The 27,664-nt window shown below is 37.3% G+C and overlaps 1 protein-coding gene across 1 annotated transcript in view; it reads left to right on the top strand.

Moving 5' to 3' along the window:
• Positions 1-1,552: 1,552 nt before the first annotated feature.
• Positions 1,553-27,664, top strand: part of LOC135083199 (photoreceptor-specific nuclear receptor-like) — a 40,144-nt gene continuing 14,032 nt past the window's right edge. The window contains exons 1-4 of the mRNA XM_063977933.1: positions 1,553-1,740; positions 13,674-13,799; positions 14,974-15,088; positions 19,826-19,929. Of these exons, the coding sequence (XP_063834003.1) occupies positions 1,680-1,740; positions 13,674-13,799; positions 14,974-15,088; positions 19,826-19,929 (406 nt within the window). The 5' untranslated portion in view covers positions 1,553-1,679. The remainder of the gene's footprint in view (positions 1,741-13,673; positions 13,800-14,973; positions 15,089-19,825; positions 19,930-27,664) is intronic.

The raw sequence follows: 27,664 nt of genomic DNA, 5'->3' as shown, positions 1-27,664 counted from the left end.
TATAAATTGGGGAAAAGCCAGCAATACACTCATTACTAAAACTATACAAGCTACACATAATTACTAAAATAGTTTTTCACAAATTGCATGGGCACTTAAAGTATACATACACAACAGGGATCCTGTTGAGTACGAAATTAAATTGAATGTTTAGCAAAAGTGCACAGGTTGATGTGTGCGAAAACCAGACTGAACTACCCCAACTTGCCAATTAAAGTTAAGTCAATTGATGCGTAAGTAGATGCAGTCTGATTAAATTAAACTAAATTTTCTCCAGCCATTACCGTGTAGTGCCCATCGAACATGGTGCCAATCCCCGTCCTGTAATTGGAAAGCGAAATATCTATTCAATTTCGCGTAAAATCTACGGCGTCATTATTCTAAATGGCGGCCGAGGCAACACCGCCGTAATGCCACAAATTAAAGCTTAAAACGGCCGCTTAACAGCTGACCCAGAAACTGTCCCCCTGTATCACCCCCCAGTAGGGTGGGACACTTTTCGATCTGTTCTAGGACACCCTTATTCGCTTTACAATAATTTTATTGACATGTTCACTGTCCAGTCCCATATATTTTTGTTGAACATCCTAAGTCCTAAAAATATTCTTACAAATTCGTTTTTATTAGCTACGTCACACGAACAATGATTAAAAAAATAAGATACAGAAAAAATATTACCGTTTTCTAGAAAATGAAAGAGAAATATTTCCCGTCATAGCACATAATCATAATTATACAGAATAAAATAATTATGATCTATCAAAGTCTACATCTATGATTCTACGCATAAAAAGGTGAAATCTCATAAAAATATCTTCTTACTTAGTCATGTAAAAAGTTGTCCACAAATTGCTCGTCTCAAAATAATATGAGTTGATAAATTTTCCCCGCGTTATACAAATATTTATTTTATCCAAAATCAGTCCACGAAAAGGCACAAAAAGAAAACCAATCTGCTGGCCACCCTAAACTCTCCCAGTCGCGTCAGACGCGAAAAGCAACGGGGCGGGGCCGCCACGCCTTCACCCAAGCTTACACCAGCGAGACCGCGTCAAAAGTGCCCCGGTCGCCGCGACGGCGATACCTTCGCCCGTTTAAAAAAATAAACGTCAAACGTGAACGCGCGCTCGCTAACCAACTGTCAAAATTTGCCGCGAAAATTGTTTTTTAAATTCAAAAAGTTTGCGTTTTGATTGAAAAAAATATTTTGGTTTTTTGAGGTGACATTGGAATGGATTGGGGTTAGTTATTAATTATTATAATTTAGCAATATCATAATAAATTGTTGCTTAAAACAGTGATTGTTAATTTAATATTAGTATTTGATGACTGACAGTCTTGAAAACATTCTATCTTTTCTATTTCCTTCCATATGATAATTAGGTTTGTTCAACTCTTTCATTTTTCACTTTAGCCTTATGTTGTTTGAACACTTGATCAAATAGTACTTTATATAATAATGCGGATAATATTCCTACCATATGCCTATTAAAAGTAATTTATGGTAAAGTAAAAATTAATAGCTTTTAATTTTATTTACTTAGAAGAATTTCGTATTTAACTCATTCGTGGAATCAAACTCGCAGTGTTAAACAATTTGTAATGGACAGTTAAAAAGTACTTACTGAAACAAGTGAATAGTGAAAAATATATAAAAAATCACTTTAAATTGAGAAATAATGGAAATAGCACAAACTCCTCTGCAGTTAACACAAGATCATCAGGATGGGAGAATGGCAGGTAGGTAATAATCTAATTATCTTAAGTTTAGGCCAGTAGAATTAAACACAAAAATTGATTAAATCGGAAATAATTCCTACAAAAGATTTTTTTGCTTTAATGGCTTCATTGGTTGCCCATTAAGACTCTCCTAAGTTTTCGACTTCGACGGAGTTGTGCTTAAGTGGTGGGGGCCCCCGAAAGGGGCGTTTTTTCGGTTTTCCGGTTATACCGCGTAAAGGACTTACCCTATCGAAAAGTGGTCTTCATGACGGTTAAAGAGCACTTAATCCTGCATTGAATAAGACCAAATTCATATGTTTTGGACAAACCATTCTCGCGCTAAAGTTCGGCAAAGTAGAAAATATACGTATAATTAATGACCCTCTCCACGTCCAATGGCTTGTTACCCACATGCTTCCAAGCCTTGTAAAGGGTCGCCTTAACCAGTGTAACCCTAACAAGGCTCACGAGTTTGATTCACTTATCCTTGTTCGTCCCAGCCGTTCCTTAACTGCGGTTGCTGCACCTCTTCCTGGCACTCTCCTGAACGACTCTGTGTTACCTAATGTGGCTGCCCCTCTTCCTTGTACCCTCCTGTACGATTTCATTGCTTAGCCATATGCCTGGTCCAAGGTTCGACGCCACAAAATCAACTTCGTACGAGTGAAAATAGTTTAAATACTATTTCCCGTGCTTGCAACATTTTTCTTTACTGCTTCGCCTCTATTAGTCGTAGAGTGATTGTATATATCCTATAGCCTTCCTCAATGTATGAGCTATTCAACACAAAAATAATGATTTCAAACTAGTAATTCTTAAGATAAGCGCGTTCAAACAAACAAACAAAAAACTCTTCAGCGTTTTAATATGAACTTGTTGTTGTTGATTTTTGGCGTCGAACCTTAGACCAGGCATACGGCTAGGCAACGTAGTCATGCAGGAGGATACAAGGAAGAGGGGCAGCCACAGTAGGTAACACAGAGTCGTTCAGGTGAGTGCCAGGAAGAGGTGCAGCAACCGCAGTTAAGGAACGGCTGGGACGAACAAGGATAGGCGCATCAAGCTCGTAAGCCTTGATAGGGTTACACTGGTTGAGGTGGCCCTTTTCAAGACTTGGAAGCCTGTGGTTAACAAACCATTGGACATGGAGAGGGTCATTAATTGTACGTATATTTTCTACTTTGCCGAACTTTAGCGCAAGAACGGTTTTTCCAAAACATATGAATTTGGTCTTATTCAATGCAGGATTAAGTGCCCTTCAACCGTCACGAAGACCACTTTTTGATAGGGTAAGTCCTTTACGCGGTATAACCGGAAAACCGAAAAAATGCCCGTTTCGGGGGCCCCCACCACTTAAGCACAACTCCGTCGAAGTCGAAAACTTAAGAGAGTCTTAATGGGCAACCAATGAAGCCATTAAAACAATAAACTCTTTTGTAGGAATTATTTCCGATTTAAAAGCTAATTCTACTGGACTAGTTATCTAACTAAAAAATATTGAAAGATTTTAAATAGATGGTTTTCTGTCACTCCTTCGGCCTTCACGCAAAATATGAACCACGGAAAACCCTGGTTTTAAATAAATAAATAAAATATACTGGACGGATGTTGATGAAACTCACAACATAATAGTAATCGCCCGTGACGCCCGTTAGTTTCTTAATTGAATATAAAGATTGAAGGATTTAATTAAGGATGGATGTTTGTTACTCTTTCGGTCTACACACAAAATATACTGGGACGGTTGTTGATGAAACTGTAAGATACGAGTATAATAGTATCGGCTGTCGCCACATATCCGAATCTACCTAGATAAGGCAAAGGGCGATGGAGCGTGCTATGCTCGGAGTTTCCCTGCGTGACCGATCAGAAATGAGGAGATCCGTAGAAGAACCAGAGTGACTAACATAGCCCGCAGAATCGCTAAAATCAAGTGGCAGGGGGCGGGGTACATAGTTTGTAGAGCTGATGGCCGTTGGGGCAGACAAGTTCTTGAGTGGCGACCACGAGCCGGAAGACGTAGCGTGGGCAGTCCTCCCACTAGGTGGAACGACGATCTGGTGAGGGTCGCGGAAGGTGCCTGGAGGCGAGCGGCGCAGGACCGGTCTTTGTGGAAATCCTTCGGGGAGGCCTTTGTCCAGCAGTGGACGTCTTTCGGCTGAAACGAACGAACAAACGAAGGTATCGGGAAAAAGCCAGAATAAAATACACTGAACCGCAAAGAAACAGAGTCAGTTAGTCTATATCTTCAAAAGAACCTGACTTAGAGCTTTTTTTTGCGCTCCAGTGTCACTAGTAATTTATTTGATTTGCAGGGGTTCGGAAGGGTAAAAATAATTTTATAAACATTCACGCATAGCAGGTGTCCATTTACGGAACTATTCCTACTTCTAGGTCCTACCACAGAATAATAATAAGTTGAACCTACTAACTACAACTAGGTACCTACTACCAAACATACTTAATTATTTACAATACAAAACTTTGTAAAAACCTTATTTGCGTAGCTGTTAGTTTTATGTTTGTTTTTTAATTCTTCACTCAGTAAATACAAGTTTTTACTTGAAAGAGAAATTAAAGCAAAAGTAATTAACATTTAAAACAAGAGGTTTAATGTCAAAATTTTAACATTAGGCGAACTTAATGCCTTAGGGCATTCTCATCCAGTTTACCTTCGGGTTATGCAGAAAAATTAGTTTTAAATGCCGTTTAAATTATTACAACAGAAAATATTTGAAGATTGAACTCATATGGCGCCCAACGTGTTAAGGATGAGCTATACATCTTAGCACTGATATAAAGTCCCATGCAGTGGCAGAGTTAAAGTAATACAAGGATTTGTAAAAGCTATTTTAAAAAGCCTATTTGCTGAAAATTATTACTTTTTAATTACTATTTTAATAACCAAGCAAATAACTACACGTTTAGCGGCAGTTTTCAAGCTACCAGCGCGGTCTGTCCGAAATGAACAGTGAAGTAATAGAACGCGAAATCTCAGAAACTGTTAGACCGATTTAAAAAAATCTAGGTGTTGGGCACCGGGTGTGCCCGTTACTATACCTATATAAATTTAATTGATTTGGAGATATTCACTTTTACTATATTGAAACACGTCTTTGTCTAATGGTGTTTAATGAACAACTGAAGTAAAAAAGTAAAAAAACAAAGCGTCAAAATATAAAAAACATTCCAAAAGAAAAAAATACAAAAAACGCATATAAAAAAGGTCTGTCGCCAACACTAGGTATTTGTGTTAGATATCCCATTGCCCCATTTATCGAGTAAGGCTATGTGCCATCACGTTACGAATAATAGGAGCAGAGTAACGGCCGGTTCACACATGTCTCCGTTTTACTGTTCCGTTTTATCGTGTACGTTTTTTTTTTCGTCGATGGCGTATGTAGTTGTATGAGCGACTTCACACATGACACAGTATTCTGTATTCAGTAAAACAGTAATACCTACATACATCGACGAATAAAAAAACGTACACGATAAAACGGAACAGTAAAACGAAGACATGTGTGAATCGGCCGTAACAATGAAAGATAATGCGAAAACGGGAAAAAATATTCAAACTATTTTTACACGTTGTACGAAGACGCGGGCATAGCTAGTCTTTTACCATTTCGTCTGTGTGTCAAAATATAAGGCAGAAAACCCAGCCTTTTAATGGAGTAGCTGGAATTACTGGAATATTCCAGAATCAGTACATTAAATTCAGTAATTACTCACAAACATTTACAAACATTCTAATTTTGCCTAACATTAGCACACAAAACGCAGCCCCAATAATATCGTAGCTAATAATTCAACTAAAATGCAATCCCAACTAACTACGTCTATCAACCACTCTACCAAACTGAGTTTATTTAAAATAGCCGATTCCACATTCCACTCACGTTCTGCGTACCTCGAGGTCTATTTGACTGATTTTCAGCCTCTCCATGATTTGCCACTTTGCCCGGTCAGAACGCGCTCTGAATTTTAAACAAGCAATAGACTGGGAATTTCATTTTCATTGGGTATAATGCGATTCGCACTTTGAATATTAGCTTTTTAGGTGCTAGGTATGTTTTTGGCGTGATTTGATTTTCTTTAATTGGTGGGAAGGGGCGTTATTTGTTTGGCAAGTTTAGACAATAATTATTATAGTTGATTTGATCAAATTAGATCAATATAATTAACTAATCAGGTTAAGATTAGAGCTTTCGCAATCGAAAGTTTACTAATGAAATGCCTGGATATCTTTAAGGGTATAAGTGTCTACTTACTTTGTCTATGTCTATAGACAATGATTGGTGATTAGTTTCTTTGTCATCTAAATAGAATAGGATCATATGGCCTAGCATGGCACCCCTCAGCTCTTTAATACCCTACCTTTAAGAGCTTCAAGCGAAAGTGAATTGACACCTACCACAGGTCACAGAAATTATAAAATGGTAACGCGGGATGCGAGATGCGATAGCCTGGCCAACGAAGTTAAAGCGGGCTCACTGGACCTCCGAACAGCCGTCTGTCAAAGGGTGCCGGCACTCCTGAGCCCTCCTTGTTGGCTGGATAGGATGCGAGACTGAGTCCGTTTTCACCATCAATCCCTAATTTTTAAGTGACCCCTATAGTAACACATAACAGGAATTTTGTTTTCATAGGGGTCACTTAAAAATTAGGGATTGATGGTGAAAACGGACATGATTTCTTCAAATAATGGCACCTACAGAGCAGATTATGACCACCTTAGACTGCATCTTAATCTTAACATCAGGTGTGATTGCAGTCAAATACCTGCTTTGTTCTGCATAAAAAAACTAACCATACTTAGGTATTACTTAGGTAGAGTTCGATGGTTAAAAGTTCTTGGTATTTTTGCAAATTCATTGCTACATTTTGATGACAAGTTGTGTGATGTGTGTGACGAGCCCTAGATAAATATAGCTTTGTTTTAAGATTCATGGAATTTGAACGTGGACCAGTGGTTTCTACAGATATATTGTTTGATTCCAAATATAGAGTGATTCTGAGTTTAGCGACAGTGCCTCAAATGGCGAAATCCTCCTTCTCCTCTTAATGGGTCATTCCACCGGCCAAGAAAATCACGTGTCCGGGGCCAAAAAGTACCCGAATATCATAATATTTTAGTAACAAATATTTTTATCTAATAGTATAACTTTGGTTCTTGTTGTTAAACTACAGAGATAGTTAATAATAGTTAATTAAGTAATTTAAAAAAAATCGTAAGTCGTCAAAAATTGATTACCACGACGTGTCCGCGCTCCCGATTTCAGAACAAATTTGCTCGTATAAATTAATCCGTTATTATTACCGCTTTCAATGCTTATGTAATCGATTACTGATTAAATAAACATTGATAAATTAAATACGATATAACTATATGAGTAAAAGGTTTTGTAAAATAACAATTTGAAGTTGTGTCCGGGCGTTAACCGTGATTACCCCGACACGTCACTAATGTGCGCCTACGTCCCTAGCTACGCAATTTAGAAACGAGCTCTATCCTCCCCCGTGAACCTTTAGTGGTGGCCTGCGTGCCGAGGTGATCGGTAATGCAACTCGTCGCAGGATTTCGGAGTTATCGAGATAAGAATATGATTACCCCGACCTTGGTTCAGTGCACGATTGATTTACTCTATCCTGTTTTTTTAGGTTTCTTTACATGGAAAGTTCTTGAGAATGTACAGGAATAATGGTCCATGTAACCGCATTTTTGTGTATTAAAACATATGGGATTCAACTTACAGATTGGGCAGGGCTCAAGATAAACCTTAATTTTTTGACTACCCCGACCTTGATTACCCCGACTTTTGTCACCGAGTAATCAATAATACTGTAATTTTACTAATGAATGATTAACTAAATAACGTTTAATAAGCAAAATTAACCTTTACTAAAATGAAATCCTATCTCCTATAATACAAAATATTATCCCTCAAAATTGGCAAGACCCCTGGACTCGACCTTATCACCGCTGAAATGCTGTAAGCCGATGTAAACTCCGCCGTTAACGTCCTGACACCTGTCTTCGAAAACATCTGAATGGAAGAGGAACTCCCAGACGACTGGCATAAGGGGCTTCTAATTATTGTGCCGAAAAAAGGGTAAAGCAAGGGTATCAGTACCGGAAGACCCAAGAGATGCGATCTGGAATGAGGAATTGCACACCGTTGGTGCAGAGGATGTCCAACGAGTCCACAATTTCACTTACCTCGGGAGCATCGTTTCAGAGCCTGGAGGTACCGAAGAGGACATCACTTCGCGCATTGCCAAGGCCAGAGCTACCTTTGCACAACTTCGAGCCGTATGGCAGTCACGGAAATTGACACAAGCAAGAACAAAATATTCGGGTCCAACGTCAAACCAGTTCTGCTCTATGGGCGTGAAACGTGGAAGGTCACTAAGGTTATCTCGCACCAGCTGCAGATCTTCTTCAGCCGCTGTCTTCACCGAATTCTCCAAAATCTTCAAACGACGAACTTTTGGAACGCTGCCACGAAATACCGATCTTTCAGCAGAATAAACGCTGCAAGTGGAACTGGATCGGCCACACTCTCCGAAGGGACCCCGATCACATCCCCAAGCAGGCTCTAGATTGGAACCCCCAGGGAAAATGCAAACGTGGTCGCGCCAAAAAACATAGCGGCGCACTGTTAAGACTTGGAGCGAGATCAAACACGAAGCTCAAGACCGAATGCGATGGAGGACTGTAGACGCCTTCTGTCCCATATAGGAGACATAGGACATTAAGTCACTAATATTATTATGTATAATGTATATGTATGTTTTTTACTCTTTTACGCAACAACTACTTAACAGATTTTGTTGAAACTTTACAATATTGTCGTTTAACATCAAAATAACAAATGGCTAGTTATAATAACATTTATTTTACCATAACTTAAAAAAAACCTTAGAAAATAAAATATTTTGTTTTATTTTTGATTACTCTGACCCCCAACTTTGATTACCCCGACCATGAAAATTTTGATGTCGCATAACTTTTTATTCCTGCTTGCTACAGATGGGCCAATATAAAAAATATGCTCGTAATAATGTCTATTTTGAAATGTTTTACCTAAACTTACTCTAAATTAAAAAATAAAAAAGGTCGGGGTAATCAACAAAATAATCCAGATCCGGAGAATGACCGTAATATTCCTCTGATTAAGAGGTCTTTTAAGGGCTTACAGCGTCAAAAGGAAAACGATGCCAAAATGAAATGGAAAACTTTGGGTTCTATTGAATTTTTAGGCACAAAATGGTCTTAGATCAATACTGGAAGGTTTATTTGGATACATATTGTTTGATTCTAAATGTAGAGTGATTCTGGGTTTAGCGGCTGTACCACGGAGGGCGAAATTAATCAGAGGAGCTCAAGGGCTCAACGCGTCAAAAGAAAAGCGAATAAAACGGCAAGCGACAAAGTTTCCCGCTTGTGATGCTGGCTACAAGTGCTGTGGAGTCACTCTACATGAGTTTATTTGGTGCTATTTGTTGCCAAAGATAATGCCGGAGATTTTTATAGGCCTAAAAAGTGTTCAATGAAGAATGTTCACTAATTTTGTTTTTTAACTTTCTGTATTCTCTGGTAAAAATAACAAATACACGTGAAAGAATTATTTCGATACGTCAATTAGTTTCCAAGATATTGAATTTTAAAGGTGCGGGCGGCGGCCGGCCCGCCATTTTCTGCGCGTGACGTCATATTACAGTGACTGGCTCAAATTTGTATGGGTGGAATCTTGCAAGCTGAATTAAGACCCACTTCCGGACAACCGATTAAGCTGAAATTTCGCATACACATGTAATTTGGATGACTATGCAATATTATGATGACATGGAGCTGATCTGATGATGGAGCTGGAAGGTGGCCATAGGAACTCCATTATAAAACGACTTAACTCCATCGAGTTTGGGCTCGTTCGTTTTGTATTGACGAGTACTTCAATTCTAAATAGTAATCAGGGACTGATGATGGAGCTGGAAGGTACTTCGCAATAAAACGACACAATCGCATCAAGTTTGGGTTTGGTTCAATTTTAATTTCTGTGATGGGTCTGGGTGTTAATATGTATGTATTTACAAAAAAAAATGTATTTAAGTATGTTTATATCCGTTGTCTAGTGAGCGGACACTGTGAATGTACGTCACGCGGGGTCACGTGACCGTCGGCGGCACTCGATATTTAAGTGAACTTTGAATGCCTATAAAATCATAACTACTTGATATTTTTGAATGAAATAAAAACCAATGTATTTGTATATGTTAAAGCTTAACTGTAACAAAGGTTTCAAGTGATTTTGCATACCTAGTAACATTCTCAATTGTTTTGTGTCAAAATCGGTTTTCCAAGATTATCTACTTGAAACCTTATTAAACAACCAACAAAGATCCAATAAGGATTTCTACAACCTAACTACCGAGGCTACAATTTTTTCGTAGAAATTGTAAAAACATTGATGTTAAACATAATTATTTCGATTATAATTTTTCAGGTTTCTATTAAACATATTCCACTAAATTGTCTGACGTTTTTGATAGGATAATAAAGCTTCAAAAAACTTCGTCGCCAGCACCGGGTAGAAACTAGTACTCAATACTCAATACGTTCATTGCTTCCATATTCCATATTTTAATAAACAAAAAAACTCTACATGAAATGCTCAGGATCACAACCGGCGACTCCACCCCACCCCTGTTCCTTTAAGTACCATCCTCTCACAGAGACAAACATTGATTTATCTTGATACCGGGATTTACTCCGCCCTGCCTGACTTCCAATTTCCCCGGAAAGTTTTTATGTGCCTTATAAAATTCCCTTTTTACGTCCTTCCCGGATTCCCGTTTCCACGTCTGAAATGTATTGGGCTGTTATTCTGATGTTATGTAACGAAATGGTGGTGGAATCTTTTCTATTTGGAGACACGGTTTTATCGATTCCCATGTCGCGTTGAAATCGAATAGCATTTGAGTTGATGGGCGTCTTAGCACTGTGATCAAAGTAAGCTTGAAACTTGATTCGAACTTAAGAATACATTTAAGTTCAGGGTGTGATGGGCTTAAATATTGAATGAATTGTAACATCAAAATCAGGTATTTGCTGGCTTGATTTCAGACATCATTTCATAATGCGAGTTGGTATAGTTTTTATCAACCATAGAAAATATTACTTTACATTAACGGTAACTAATTCTTCAACTATTTGAGTTTGTGGGATAATAATATTAATGGTCAATCAGCAGTCAACACATCATTTGGGAAAATTATGGGAATCTGGAAAAAACAATCTGAAAATACATACGAGTATTTTTGAAAAGGCAGTTGTATACAGTTAACATAACAGTCCCATGTTTTATCAGAAGCGTTACTTTATTTTAGGAGCCAATTTTCTGTCTCTACCTACATTCTATCTTCTGTTCTTCACAAATTTTATTTTGCAAACCCATCGCCGGGTCGTCACAGCCAGTTAGTAATAATTGTGAATCACAAATGTGTTCATTATTTACCTATATTGAGTGTCAGGGGCAGTGCAGTCACAACGCAGGGGGCGGTAGAGCTATGAATGGTGTAGACGTGGATTTATTTGACGTTTTATGCAAAAATGCTACTAGTATGTTCGCGGTTTGATGATAATAGCTTGGTAGACTTTTTCCAGGCATTTCTGAACTTGATTCAGAGCTGAAAGAATAGTTAAGCCGTCGATTTTATTAAGACAATAGGTATTAAAAACCAAAAAAATATTTTGAAAATGGATATTCTTGTGTGTGTGCATATTGATATAGTCGTAGAGTGGTTACGATAGAGTATAACAGAACTAGGATCTCTTGCCATGGATGTCGTAAAAGGTGACAAAGGGACATTTACAGAGAACATCATATTTGGGCAGTGTGAGGAGTGTAGCTCTAATACTCCATTTGCCTCTGGTAAATTAGAGAGTCGTGTTTTTGCAGTGGATGGATCAATAAATTAATGACGTGATAATCATGACAAAATAAGATTACCTGATAAAGGTGATGTTGTAACGTTAATTTTGTCAATGTCTACTAGAGTCGCGACTCTATCAATAAGATAATTCGATGAGGGCAGCCAGTTGTCGCCGGCAGCGATTGTACAAATTCAATTGTGCGCTATCTGCTCGCTTTTGGGTAGCAAAAAGGTTATTGTTTGATTGAACGTAATTACATTTGGTTTCATTTAATGATGGGATGAAATAATTAATAGACCTACAATTGCAATTTGGTTTTGTAAGCCTTACAAAGTTTTGGCTGTATATTTCTGCTGCTTTAAAGTAAAGCAGAGATAGGTAGATAAGATATTGAAACAGGCATTATAAAAGAACAACTAAAAAGCTTGAATAAAGGGCATAAGCTAGAATAAGACAAAATTGAGTTTGAAATCACATAAAAAATATTGTCCGATTTTGCTTACCTTTTTAATTTCTGAGATAGGTACTTATTATAAATTCGATTGTTTAAAAGATTGTAGTAGTTAGATTATTAGAGATTCCAAAAGTAACATTCTAAAGCATAGCAAAACAAACGAACACTTGTCATACCTTAAACCCATGGAAACAAAACCCAATGAAATTCCATAAATTACAAATCAATTGGCCTTTCCAACAATAATATCCCGGACCGAATCGAGCCCTCGTAAAATCGACAGCACATTAAACTATAAATTTTTGCTGCAAAATAGCCTGTATTACAAAGACATAAGAACCCACAAAGTTTAGCTTAATGTGCTGCCGTCCGTACAATCGATACTCCATTGGTCCCTGGAGACAGCACATAGGTATGCGGTGCGTTTGCTATGATTTACGGATTAACCGATGCTGTGTTTGTAAAGATTCTGACTGTAATGAGGGATCAAATAAATCGAATTTATTAAAAACATATTTTAAGGGCACTGAAGAATCCATTTTCCAAAGATTTTTTAGATAAATCGAAAAGATTGTTTGGGAAATGAGAATCAATTAATAATCCTACCTATTTAAATATTTTAATAGTAGCACTAAAACTCTCGGATTGTCGACATCTTTTTCTTGTAAAAAAATTCTCCTTTAATGTTCAAAGTTGGCGCTGCTTGAACCACAAGCTATTATAAGAATCAGTTTTAGTTATTTGGGTAATATTAGATTTTAGTATTAAAAAGTCACTTTTTATTGCTAAGAGATTTACTTCGGAAAACATTAAATGGTATTTCGAATACCGATACCCTTAAAACCACATTTATTACCACCACATTACTTAATTTGTAAGCGTCTACCAATCACTTAATTGATTTGTCACATTACTCAAAACGACTCTGCAATCACATCTCTTTGATACCTTGAAACCATGACGCTAAAGTTCAAAATCCTGCAATTATTATTTCCAAAATCATTTGAGGGGTCGCTCAGGGACCCATACTGGAACCCTTGCTTTATTTCATAATGGGAATGCTATTAGAAGGGGTGTGATTTGCAATGGTTATTTTATTAGCTGGTATTAAACGTTGATAGGTTTAATTTCTTAAATTCAGACGCTTTACATGCAAATTTTATTGCACTGAGTTATCATTCTGCACTACTTTATTTAATACAAATGTTCATTAAAACGCCAACGTAGGTCACTCTTGACTTCACCACTTTCTTTTTGTACTTTTTGTGAATATAAAGTCATTTCAAAAAGGTTTCTACTACTGGAGCCTTTAACCGTACAAACATCTTTTTGTAACATTTAGATTTTTAAAATCAAAAAAGTTTCAAAACTATTCTTATCTGTAAGAAGTAAATACCTAACTCTATTTTAGGTTTTCATAAAAGCACCGACGCATTTAATTTTTAAATTTCGCGTTGCATAATTTAATTAATAAAACGAACAGGCAAATATGCGTATCACGTTTAAACCTGTGTAAATTAATAACTGACGCATATTTATTCATATTTTCTTCCGCAGACGACAACACCTCCCCCCTCCGATGGTCACCTCCCACATCGGCCGCTCTGGTGGCCGCAGCCCTAGCACCACCAGCGCTGAGACCCTGGTTGCCAGACCCGCCTACGAAGAAGGCGAACCACTTGGGTAAGACAGGTTGGCACGTCCATGTCAATTTGCTTATTAATTTAGTAATCTGTAGTTATTTGAACTTGAATAGTGCTGGATAGAAATCCTTGAGGAGGCCTTTCTCCAGAGTTAGGTAGCATCTTCTTTGGCTGAAATGATATTTCCATTAACCTCTCCAATTAAGCTGAATACACACTCTGGTGTTAGGAGAGGGTTCAATAATAGTGTAGCAGATCAGAAATTGAAATTCGGACGAGTGTTCTTTGCATCTCAAATCGTCAGTCCAACACTGACACCGCTATATTGTCGCCGTAATATACCTACTGGTCATCACAAAAATCGGCCCACCTACGTTTTACAGGAAAACTCGTTTCTACTGACATAATCATGGTGCCCCAACAATATTGGTGTTATTTGAAAGCCCAATAAATTCCAATAAATATTCTTAATAAACGATTAACATAAACGCGATATACAATAAATGTGACTTAAAAAAATACCTCACTTTGGGCTCACCTCTGGGATCAATTAGACCAATTTTTATGGTTATAAAACCAAATAATGATCTCACGTGTCCTCTTTAACAGATGGATATCGATTAATCCCAACTTAACAGTTTTATAGCCATAAAAGTTGGCTCAAGCGTAACTACCTATTTTTTGAAGAAGTGACTCTGGATTCTTCTACAGACACATTTTTGGGGTAAAAACCTTTCCTTTAATGAAATGAAGTTTAGAAATAGGATTTTAAATGGTGCCAATATTGGCGGGAAGTGGGGATGCATACGTTTGAAAGTGCTTCTCGCGGGAGGGTCGATTTTTGTGATGACCAGTGTAGTTTAAGTCGTCTGTTATTTTGTTAAGGGGCTGATTTTTTAACTAGCCAGTCAATTCATCTGAAGAAATGTGAATGACAGTTTAAAATAGTCAGCTTGTGACCACGGCTGTAGCTAAGTCAGCAAACTGAAGTGCGCATATAAGTTATAACACAAAATGAGTGTTGATTCCTTTTTCTCCCAGATTTAAATGTAAGCGAACGCAAACGTTCAAAAACTTGTCGTTATAACCGTTTGTTGTTCAAAAGTGGACAACAAACGGTTGAAATCTTGGAACGTCGTGATTGTTCTTACTCTGAAAGACTCTACTTATTAATGAAGAATGTAAGAACATAATATTATGTACTTTGCCACCAGGTTTGGTCTGCGTAGTCTGTGGTGACACCAGCTCCGGCAAGCACTATGGAATCCTGGCCTGCAACGGCTGTAGCGGCTTCTTCAAGCGATCAGTCAGACGGAAACTTATTTACAGGTCAGTAGTGCTCAAAATGTGTAATAATAATTATCTTTAACAGATACATCTTCTGTAAATGTACCGGCCGGTGATATGCAATTTTCTAACAAACTTATATGGTAGTATGGTGTTCAAAAGGGGACTGAATTTCTTTATCCATTTCTTTTTAGCATCACGCGATAGGTTGTCCTGAAGTAAAGGTAGGGCATACTATATTGGGACGTGTATTTATACCAAGGTCCTAATATTTTATACTAATAAAGAATTAGAATTTGGTAGTCTGAATTAGGACCGAGCAAGTAATAAAAATTTACGAGAGCAAGTAACACAATATCAAACGCAAGTCTCAATAAAAGTGAAATATTTTCGCTTCTTTTTGTGTCTTTCTATAGCTGCAAACAGACTTACTTTCACAAAACATGACCGTTGAAAATTGACAATATGACGCACTATATCCACGCTATATTGTCTTCTCTGATAATGCACACATACGTATTAAATACACTCACCTGTTACGAAAATGTTCCCCAATTTAGAACACACGAATATAGTGTTTGCACAATTGCAAGCTATTGGCTATTTGAGTGAATATCGCTTGAAATAATAAATGAAACCTCAATTTCGACAGTTTTGTTTGCCGATCTTTTGTGTGGAATCATGTCAGTTTTTATGGATTAGATAGAACACTAGCTGTGCCCTCAGTTCTGTACGTGTGAATATCATATTAAGAGATTTCTAATTTATATGAGACAAGAGAAAAAGGTCAAGCTACATTTCTACATAATTATATTAAATAATGATTAATTGTCTATCAAAAGTGTAATAATAATTATAAACGCGATACAATCAAAAGTTTTACTTCATATCAGAAAAAAGAACGAAGATGTAAAATATAGTTGTGGAAAACCCTGAAAACATTATCATTGGAATTAGGTATTCATAATTCTTGGTAAATGAAAAAGAAAAATTATAGTCGTTATAACCCAATCAAACACTTCCCAATTTCAGTGTATCACTAACATTAATTCCTGCAATCTTTACGAGGTCATCTGTCCACTTTTTGGTTGCACGTTCTACGCTGCGCTTGTCCGTACGTGGTTTCCATTCCCTTTCTGCCAACCGCGGCGGCGCTGAAAATCATTGGGGGAGGCCTATGTTCAACAGTGGACGTCCTGTTGTGACTGAAACTCAAATTACTTTCGTCATCATAATATTAAATGATGATCACGATGATGGTTCAATGACTAACATTCATTCAGTTTTTCTTCACCACTGACCCGTATTTTACACACCAAACCAAACACTGTAACCGATTTTGATGCCCGAAAAAGAAAGTTAGTCAAACACCAAGCAGGTCACAGATGTGACATAGTTGACACAGACACGCAAATATTCATTATAGTGATATTATATCAGCTGTGTCAACATTCGGAAATGAGTTTTGTCATATAGGCCGCACGATTCATAATTTGTCGATTAATAAGTTAAGAAGAACTCGGTTGTGGTTGTCACTATTTCAGCCACTTGCAGTCCAGTACTCCAGTAAGCCTCACCATTATGACAGTTTATTCTGATTCTTGAGGCTTTGGTTGATAGAAGCTATTTAAGCATACGAAGTTAGGTGTGCACACCTAAAGTGCAACACTTAGATCTAAAGGAGATTAATTCAAAAAAATCAGTTACAGGTTTTGATCATCAACGCAAATATTGCAAACAGCAAAAAGAAAGATTTTTGATACTCAGAGTATCAAAAATCTTTCTTATTGCTGCATTTAAAAAGCATTGATCTATACAGAAAACTCGTCCAGTGCACAAGGTCGCAAGAATCAGTTTTCCGCCTGAAAAAAGTGTTTTTTGAGTTAACCTGCCTGGTTTTTGTCAATTAATGTTTGTTAATTATTATTTGTGATGTCCCTTTTACAGTACCTGAACCTTATCTAATCAGTACAACCATTTCACACAAACAAACAACATTTGACCCAAAATATCTAGCACAGCAGGTGTTTATATCCACCATGCTTTGCTCCTTTATAAATACAAATAAAACACTTGCCAACAAAAAAGCGATGCATCAAAAGCGCCATCAAAAAAGTATTAAATCAAAATCAACCCCCGAACCGGGTAATCCCCGCCAAAAGTGCAGCAGGTCGCGTCTGCGTGGGTCGTACCCACTTAATCCTCGAACACATTTCTAATTCTTGGTGCATCTGTGACCTGCGGGTAGTTTAGTTTTTGGTTAACAGTGCATAAGAAGGCGGAATTAAACATATTTGTAGCAGCTCATGTAGTCTTTTATATCCTACTGATATGACTTTTGTGAGGATGGATGTTTGTTACTCGTGCATGCAAATACAACTTGACTGAACGGATTTTATTGAATTAAGTTTTTTAAATTCTATTGAGAACAGTAATTTCATGCTTGTTATTTGAACTACAGATTTTTTTTAAAAATGCAACTATTACTACAACCACTACAACTAAGAAATGAGATGCCACAGTGCTTTATGTCACTGTTACCTTTCTACCGATTTTTTTTCTAATTCTCTACTCTCCACTATTGTGAAATTTTCCTTTTTTTTTTCAATTTTATCTCAATAATCACTGCATGAAGTCGGTCTATTTATAAAATTCGCTTTCCGCTTCGCCTCTATCCATGCTCTCTACCACCGCACCCCAAAATCGGGGGCATTTAAATGCGTCGCGGACTTAATTCGCATTTTATGACAGTCTGGCTACGATGTTCACTTTTTAGCGTTTAACTGAAGTTTTATGCTACACGTAGCCAAAATATTCAAAGATTGTTTATTCAAAGAGACAAAGAAAGTGGTCAAATTAAATAGAGAACAGCTATCTAGATGAGTAAACTCCAGCGCAGCTGGCGTGTGAAAATAATATGACGAAGGTTTTTAAACAGACAAACGGCTAAAGATTCTGTGGTGCTAGTCAGAGCCCCGATTACGGTAATTTTTAACGTCTACAATCCAGACGCGCTTCTTCGATTCTGCGATACGATTGGTCGTTCAACAGCGTACGTCAGCTGTTTTGACCAATCGTATTGCAGAATCAGAAACGCGTCTGGATTGGAGACGTTAAAAATTACCGTAATCGGGGCTCAGATTTGCATAAGCAGAGTTCCGTTCCATAATAAAATTGACATGAAAACTCCTTATGCGGATAGGTAACATAAATATTACCTGTATTTCAATTTTACCTATCCGCGCATCGCGTTAAAATCTGTTTAAATTAATTATGAAAACTATTGAAAAACATGATTTGCGACACGATACGCCCTAATGGAGTGAATTGTGAAAAAATATTAATATCAATCTACAAACAGTAGCTTACATATTGTATTAAATCGCAAGCGCTGATCATTTACCTAGACCATTATTAAAAACCGTTTAACATTTGGTCCTTTCAATTTGCGCCCCTAATGTTATCAAGTGTGCACGCACCCTTACGGTCAAGTGTGACATGTGTAGCTTCTTTATGATCACTAATTGATTTTACTGCGTTGTATGATTGCGTTAAAAATGTAACATCCACGGATAAGAGAGGCAGATGTGTTCAATTTGATGATGCTAAGTTTGAATGAGAATTACAATTATTTTGATGATCTTACAAAAATCAATCAAGAAGGTTGAACTTTTTGTGCAATAATAATGCAATAATCTTATTCAATCTTTTTTGTAAAGTATATTTTGCAGGTTTCTTAAGGCATTTAGGTACATAACATTTTAGACTTTCTGTGTTAGGCCAAAACTCACCCGAAAAAAGTTGGAACGAAGCTAGTACCTACATAATTTCAAAACAGTAATGCAGTACTTTAACAATAGGTACCTACTCTAAATGTACCTATATCTGATCAACTTTGCTATCAAGGAAAAGTATTCTTAAAACCACGTGTAACCTTCACATTATTAAAACACAGATATTTACTTTTATTTCATTTTAATGCAAAAATCTTCTTATTGATACGGAAACAGCTTATGCACACTGATTAAATACACGAAACGATGAAACTAAGATATAAATAACCATACACAACCACCGCTTACGACAGTACTCAAAGTATTACAAGAAAGCAATCAAACCGAACCAAGGAAATCCGAGGAAAAACTACTCAATCAAAGTGGGTCCGCATGAATACCGGAATCTGCTGTTACAGAAACTAATAAAGATTAAAGATATTTCATTACTGGTAATCCTGCGATAATAGGCTTATGCGGAATGTTGACATTTGTTGCAGTGGTACAGAGACCAAAGGGATGGCATAGGAAGAGTTGTGGGCCCAAAACCGCACCCTGTTTTACGCCACTTAAGCTCTGGACGCGTCACGCTTGGCGGATTTGCCATTCATGCTCGGACCCCGCAATCTGTTGTGGTTCAGATGAAATTATCACTGGATTTTGGAAAAGATTTTGAGTTTGCTATAATTTTGTTGTTATTCATTTAATATACCCAAAATATTGTAATGCATAACTTACGGACTACATTAATAATTATGATTAAAGTAAAACTACATCTGAAAATGTATTTCATTTGCCCGCGACATCGCCCGCAAAAATTTTGTTCGACACCGACATAGTTTTTCGTGTATTGTTTTCGTAATTAGCGACCTGATAAACCATACAAATACCTATGGTGATTTTCGCCCCGTTTTCCTTTTTAGGGGATGAATACGTAAGTTTCTAGTAGTAGTGTTTAGGATAATAATTATTGTTTAAAAATTAATTATTGTCTCTTCTTACACAGATGTCAGGCCGGTACCGGGAGGTGCGTGGTGGACAAGGCTCACCGAAACCAGTGCCAGGCGTGCCGGCTGAAGAAATGCCTCGCCATGGGGATGAACAAAGATGGTACGTTAAACCACAATATACCTTATTAGTGCTTAGACAAAAAGTTTCCTTTCCTCGGATAAATGCTAAAATTAATTACTAACTCTCAAGCGTGCAGTGTAGGCCAAATCCTCTATTTGCCTCTGGAAGTTAAGAGGTTAATGCTCCTGCAGTACTAAATGACTTGATGATAATAATGATAGTCAAAATTTGCAATTTAAAAACACCATTTTTTAATTTATCAAGATATTTACAAAAGTTTAAATTATGGAGAAAGAATGAAAATTAGATTCGGAAAGGACAATTCTGGCATAAATTTTGAGTTAACATAAGCCGCCGCAAAGAGCTGTGTTATAGTTACCGAGTTTTTGACTTGATAGAGTCTTAAATACTCAGTACTCGGTCATTGATTGCTTCCCTAAAGTTACCGAGTTGATGTAAACAATTTCTCATCCATCTCTACAATACCTATCCCATCCCGAAACAAACCATTCCCACGTCCATAGACAAACATGTCATAGCCATCACAACAAGCGTGCCCCGCTGCTTCGCTCACAGGCGTCGGCGAAGCGCGATATATTGATAGAGACAGCCGAGGGTGGATTGGGCTGACAATGTAAATTGTTTAATCATGCTACTGGTTGATGAAGAATAAGTCTATGCTTTTAGATGGGGAATAACGTTATTAGCTAAGGCTGGGTTGCAACATCTTACTTTAACAAACGTCAGAAGTATGTCAAACTTCGTACAAAATACACCGGTTACGGTTAATGTAAGGTAGTGCAATGACTTTGTTACCCGACTGCGCCAGAAGGAGGGTAATTATATACAGGGTATTAAAGGGACATAATTGGGTGAATATCCCAAACACGTTTTTTACGCGGCGGAGCTGAGAATCGATGGGAGAAATGTAACTAGAGCGATGATTTTTTTTCTGTATATAGTTTATACAGCGTTTTACACGATAGCAAAGTCTTCAGGACAATAGGTAGTTATTTTATGTACTAAAAAAATTTTCAAAGACCCAAAATCTAATAGCGGTGGCGCGTCCTAACTCTATTTCTACTCATAAATTGTGTTATTCCTTCTTTCTCGGGGATTCTAGTAATTTAAAAATAGTATAGCCATAAAATACATTAAATAAGACTTCCAAATGATATGAAAGAAATGTGATATTTCATATTTTAAGTGTTTTAAATAGCCTTTCAAAACTGTCCCACGAAAAAAAGCAATTACAGTGGCTCAATTTCGACACTCTCTTACTTCTCCAAAGAAGCTTTGAGAGACGTAGAGTTCTTCTTCCCTGCATCACTCAACTGTGTCCTCCTGATCGGGCTATAAAGACTTGCGACTTGTGGTATTGTTTTTCCAGCAGACCCGTAAATATTTGTATCAGCGGCATAGGAATACAAAATTTTTCAATTTCGCTGGCAAGTGTATGAGTGAAAGCTACTTACTTAGATGCTAAACGATTCTTTAACATGATTAAAGTTTGGTGTTTTGTTGTATCTGCATACAGAAATTATTGATCAGAATTATAGTTTTCTTTATAATTTGAATTTTGTAACAGTTTTTTAATTCCGGTGGCGCAATTTCGGTGGCTCCGATGGCGAATCTATTGCCGGAATTGGTCTCATTGGCTCTGGATCATTGTACCTAGGTCTACTAAGGTCTCAGTCATAACTACAATATCGTCAGTGAATCGAAGTTGTGTGATGTACTCGCCGTATCTTGATACTGAGCTCGGTCTAGCTCAGAAGCTTGAAAACCTCTAAGTGGGAGGTAGTGAAGACTTTAAGAGATTATGGTGTCTCCAACTCTGAACCCTCGCAACAATCAGATAAATTTCGAGTTCTGATCTTCGGGGAGGGCTGATATGATGAAGTTTTCATACAAATACTTCAGAAGTTGCATGTATCGACAGTCAATTTGACGCCATTAAAGAGACTGTAGCACAGCCCAGGTCTTGACCGAATCAAAGAAGGTACAAAAAGGCCAATAATAATGACTGATTATAGTCCTCAGTCTTCTGCATAATTTGACGCAGCCTTAAATATGTATACGTAGTATTACGAACGTCTTTTCAAAAATGAGGTTGTCTGGGAGACTGGATGTTGGATAGCGAGAGTGTCATGTTTCAGGAAAAAGCTGCCTCACCTGACTCTGGACCATCGCCAACGTCCATTCCATTCCAGTCTTTAGCACCACCACCATGTCTTATTTTTTGGTTTATCGACCAATAAACATGGTGGTATTTAAGAGAACTTTAGTACTAGCATTCCATCTGATTTCATAAGCTCAGTTGTGATTTCATTATCTCCTGGTACATACCTTGTTGTTTTTAATAGGGCATTCTAATCTCACTCAAGCTAAAGTCTAGGATATCTTCGCTAAAGTGTCGGAATAATCTCGATCTTTAGCCTAATTACTAGTAGTGCTTCTTAATCTCTCCTAGCAGCTTAGGCATTTACCAAAATGGTTCTGCTATCCTCGTTATTCATGTTGGTATATTCAATTTGGTCCTCGTAAATACATACTTTCGATTTATTACAAAAAATCGTCTCTATAATACACTTTGTATCAGCGTGAGGACTTGGATAGCTATTTATACATCGATACTAAGCAGAATCTTAAAAACAGATGAGAATAGTCCTGAAACAGCTAAAATTTCCCTAGTCTCGTAGGTTGCAATCTATTCTGCCACTCGAGATGAAAATTCGTGGGGCTTTGGAGCTGGATTGGCACTGGTCGTGGCTTAGGCTTCATCAGTCGACAGCTTTTGAGCATCTTTTATTCGGCATTCTTCTATTTCGGTGATGACTTCTTCTTCTTCCTCGGTCCCTCACTGATGAAGATCGCAACCGCAGATAGTGTTCCTTCATAGACTGCGGTCATAAGCTGTGTGGTGATCGGAGAATGCAAATGTGATTAAATTGCCGGTTCGTCTAAAAATGATTACTACATTTTGATTTTTGCAGTACTATTAGGGTGCAGCTCAGTACGCTTTTACAGTTCTGGCATCTTTTGCTAGGCCTTCTCTCTCTATGAGGCTGGCTGGATTTAGTCATCCGTTTCTTAATTGTACTACTTTCATCTAGCTCATTGTCGCTAGGTTTGCATAGTTTTCCGTTAAATTACCCTGTCACAAATATGTAATGTGTAAGTTCAGTAGCTGGTATAGATCTAGAAATATCTTCATACTTAATCTCCAGTTCGCATGGTCTTTAGCGAATAATTAGTTGCGTAATTCTGAGTATAGGATAAGTATGATACCATCATGAAAACTTGGCTAGCCTGGACCAATATTTTTACTTATGGAAGATAAACCTAACACCAACCTGGGGCAGTTGGTCGCCCTCCCGGGACTAGAGTTGGTTTCTGGGTTTGAGGGTCATGTATGATGTCTTTGTGATGACTCTAGAATAACGGGGCTGTTGGCGGCTAGAGCCAGAAAGTTTTGGATTTGTTCTCTATGGAGGGATTTTGCCGTTATCACCATGCTTAACAGGCTGGTTGGTAGTTCCAGTATGGTAGTATAATACTCGGAAAGATGCTGCAGCCCTCCCTCCAGTATTTTGATTCCTTAGTCGGCTATTACGACTCACGTGGGAAGATTTGATGCTTTTTTAGGGTCACAACACAGGCCTGAATATTGTTTTTAATTATAAACATCTTTACTGGATAATAATACTTAATTGATTACAAATAAATAAGTAATTTGAGACAATCATCCGTAACATTCCGAAGTCCGCTGTATAAATAAATTTCGGTGGATTGGTTCTTAATTCCGGTGGCTCAAATACAATTTCGGTGGCTCTTGATAATTTCAAATTGACATAATCTCGAGAAGTATTAATAATATTTTGATCTCTACCATATCATTGAATAATACAAGTTATTTACTAATATTTCTGCCACAAAAAAGTTTTGGAAAGTGGAAATTAAAATTCGCCACCGGAATTAGGCAAAAAACGAGTTTGTTGATATTCACCCAATTGATTTATTATTATGTTGACAGACAGTGAGTAGTCAATTTTTTTTGGTATCTTAGTTTAGCAGTGAATATAAATTCCTTTCTGAGTTCCTTAGAGTATCTGTGAATATTCTATCCATTAATGGTTTTCTAAGACATTTTATTTGGTCTTCTTTTAAGGTCCTCTAATCTAAAAAAAGATTTCAGAAATCCCACTATTAGTAATATTCATGAAAGTAATACTGCAGTGACACGTAGGTATGACTAATTTGTAAGGTTTATTTCAAAAGATTTGAATCTTCAATATCAAAAAATATCCCCTCAGAATACAACATAAATAATGACAATACGTAGATAGTTACTGATACTTTTCCTCCAAACACACTTTAGTTAATTGGTGACATCCAAATCTTTAATCCTTTCGCGTCCATAACGCCAGGAAATGCAAAACTAATGGCTACAGCTCCGATGAACCCTTCCACAATGACCTAACCCATCCTAAAAATCTTTTTGGATAAAAACTCTTTGTTGAACACGCGTCGACACGTGCCACTACCGCCCTGTATACAAATTATGGCTTACCCTACGCCTTACAATGGACCCTAAACGGTTAAATTTTTTGGGTTAAGTCGCGCATACGTTTGTTAGTTTAGTGCGATTGGCCGAAGTAGTTTTATGATGCAAATTGTAGGTTTGTTTTAATTTTACAAGGCTGTGAGAATGTTTGCGGAGTTTTAACTTTGTACTTTTGAAACCAATTGATTTTATAAACTTATTTTACTCAAAAATAAAAGTGTGTCCGTGAGGCAAAGAGGCGAGGATGCTGGCTGCATTTCCTCGCTGAATGGCAATACTAAGCCTTTGCACAAGGAAAGAGCCAGCATTTAGATTTAATTATTTTGTTTAGAGTTAAGTTAGCCTTAATTTAAAAAAAATCTATTTTTATTTATTTATTTTCCATATAAATACACACAGTAAACATTAATATTTTCTGCCAAACTGTGACACAGTTTGTCGGCAGCAGTTCTCACAATACTGTTATTACATAGCCTCTAAATAACATTATACGTATAGGTACAGACGACGGCACGCCAAGTAAAACACTTAGGTTGAATTGCACCACCCCACCCCAATCGCGACCACAACAACCGGTGCCTTCTATATGGAGTTTGACAGACCCTTGACGTTTGTTAAAGTTAAAGTAAGATGGTACAACCCACCCCAAGGCCTCTTTTCTTACTGATAAAATGGTGACCGCCGCTGACTTTTTACACTAAATAAATCTTAATGTTAATCACAAACATAAGACCAGTGTTTAAACCAAAACACTTTGTAAACACGCACTCACACTCGCATACACATACACACATACACATAGGTACACACTACACAAACACTCACCTTTCATGGTAGAAACATAACAATTAGCTTTTTAACAGTATCTATTATTATTCTGTGGTATTACACACAACATAGGTAACCGTCTGAGGACAATAATACTCGTAAGGTCATGGACACATCGATAAGTAGTGCTTTCGCAGAGTTCTCTTAAGGTGGTTTTTACTTATTATGTTTTCATGGAGGTCGTAGGGCAATTCATTTAACAGAGTAGGTACTAGCCACCTTCTTTCTCTCTTTCCATAATAGTTTTTAATCTTAGGCACAACTAGCTTTGGTTTTTTAGATTGACGGGTTGCATATGTATATTCCCTCTCCTGCTTAAATTCGTTTTTATCATATTGTTCAGTCAGAATTGTTACTTTTACTTTAGATTCTATTGGTAGTATTTTACACATTTTAAAAAGCTGTTCATAGTTTCCCTTTAGCGCGATTTTTTCCTTGGTTGATATTAAAAGCTTAAGTAACCTTATTTGCAATGATCTCACTTTATTAATGTGTACAGGAAAAGTAAGGCCACCATCTGTTTATCTATACTTATAATAAATCTGTAGAGAGGTCAATTCTGGATATGAAATATATTTTCAAAATAACTATCAGGGGATGATTACTGATCGATACTGATGCCAAAAATGCAATCAGTAAAATTTTTGTCTGTCTGTCTGTCTGTATGTTCCTTATAGAAACAAAAACTCCGCTATACGCCGCGTCACCGCCGCTGTCAAATTCTAAAGAATGGCGGCCCGACTCTGCTCCGCCATCATGGTGGAAATAGAGCCTTAACTCTTCAATATGTATAAAAAGTCAATATTTACTAAATCTTCATTATCATCGCCAGTTTTATCTGGACCGCAGAATTTAATGACAACTAACTATGTCCACCCTTTAGTCTCGCCCTATTACCCGTGGAGTGTGGTCTATTATTATGCTCTTTGCCTTACGGCTATTCTCATTGTTTACGTAGCTATTATTGTAAGTGTAGTGTGGTTGATATTTTTCATGTTAGGATAATAATTGTTTTAGTTCCCTATTTTTCAGATAGAAAATATACCTACGGTTAATTTACAACGAGTACATACACCTTTGATTCATTTTTCTACTTTTGACACAAACAAACAAAGTAGTAAAAACATCTGCTCTAAGGAGACAACCAATATCTAGACTAGAAAGAATAGTAAGGACGACAGCATAATACTTGAACTCTGTGACGTCTGCCTTATGCAGTTGTTATTGTTAATATTTTGTAGCAAAAATGTGTATTTATTGTCTTGAAACTTGATAGCACTTTTTGTAAACATATTTTAGGCACACTCAAAACTTTGCATAGCATTTTAACGAGCGTTCCCACAAACCCTTCCACGTAATGCCCTTAAGCCGAATCTAATAAGTCGAATTTCGCTGCTGGTCGTCGCCACACCCCACTCATAATGAGCGGATTCCCGCAAACAGATAATTAAGCAAAAACTACAAAGCGGAGCCGTTGGCGTTCACACTTTACATTCAAATGAGCACCCCTCGTTACTGAGATGTTTAATCGCAACTCCATTAATGCAGAAATTGTGAAGCTTTTACCAATTTCGTCATTGTAATTTAATGTCAGTAATTTTCATTGACAATTTTCGTTAGTTTCGGTTTGAAAATGATGATTGGGCTTCAGAAATCATGCACATCTAACTAGAAAGATATAAGAGTCAATTTGAAGATCAATTGTAATAAAGACTAACAAAAGAAAGATACAGAATCAACTTCGACGAAACAACTAAAAAGAACACTCAATTCCACAAACAAAAATCCCGGCAATCAAACTTGGAACTTGAATTTCCATTCCTCCGATTACCATAACGTATAAGTACACCCAACAATGAAACGTTGATCCAATTTAAAACGAAAAGAAAGTGTCAAAAAGACGCTCTAAAGGAAGTAATGAGGGCGCAGAAGCGAGCCCTGAGGCACGCCTGACGGGGACGCCTTTATTACTTTAAGCTTTGTATTATTTTGCTCTCGGGTCTCTCCCGTGAAAAGGAAAGCTTAATTCGGTTACACTTTGAGACGTCGCCGGGTACAATCTAATTATTCCAACGCTGGGATGGCGGTTCACATTGTCAAAAGCCTTAGTGCGTTCGGGTAACCAAATTAATCAGCGGTCTCGTAATTTTCAAGTTTGTTTTGGATGTTTAATTCGTGCAGACTAGACGTCGTGTTCTGTAAACAAAGTTCGGACGGATTGTTTGCAAATGGAATTATATTGGGACGCATTTCAAAGGTCCAATTTGTCAACAGTCTGTTGTTTATCAATTGTTTTGGGCAAACAATATTGAATATTATTTAATTTTAATCATATTTCCTCTTCTTTGTTATCTACGTAGTATTTTTCGGCTACAAACC

This window comes from Ostrinia nubilalis, chromosome 23 (assembly GCF_963855985.1).
Source record: "Ostrinia nubilalis chromosome 23, ilOstNubi1.1, whole genome shotgun sequence".
Lineage (NCBI taxonomy): Eukaryota > Metazoa > Arthropoda > Insecta > Lepidoptera > Crambidae > Ostrinia > Ostrinia nubilalis.
This window is presented reverse-complemented; position numbering and strand designations above follow the sequence as displayed.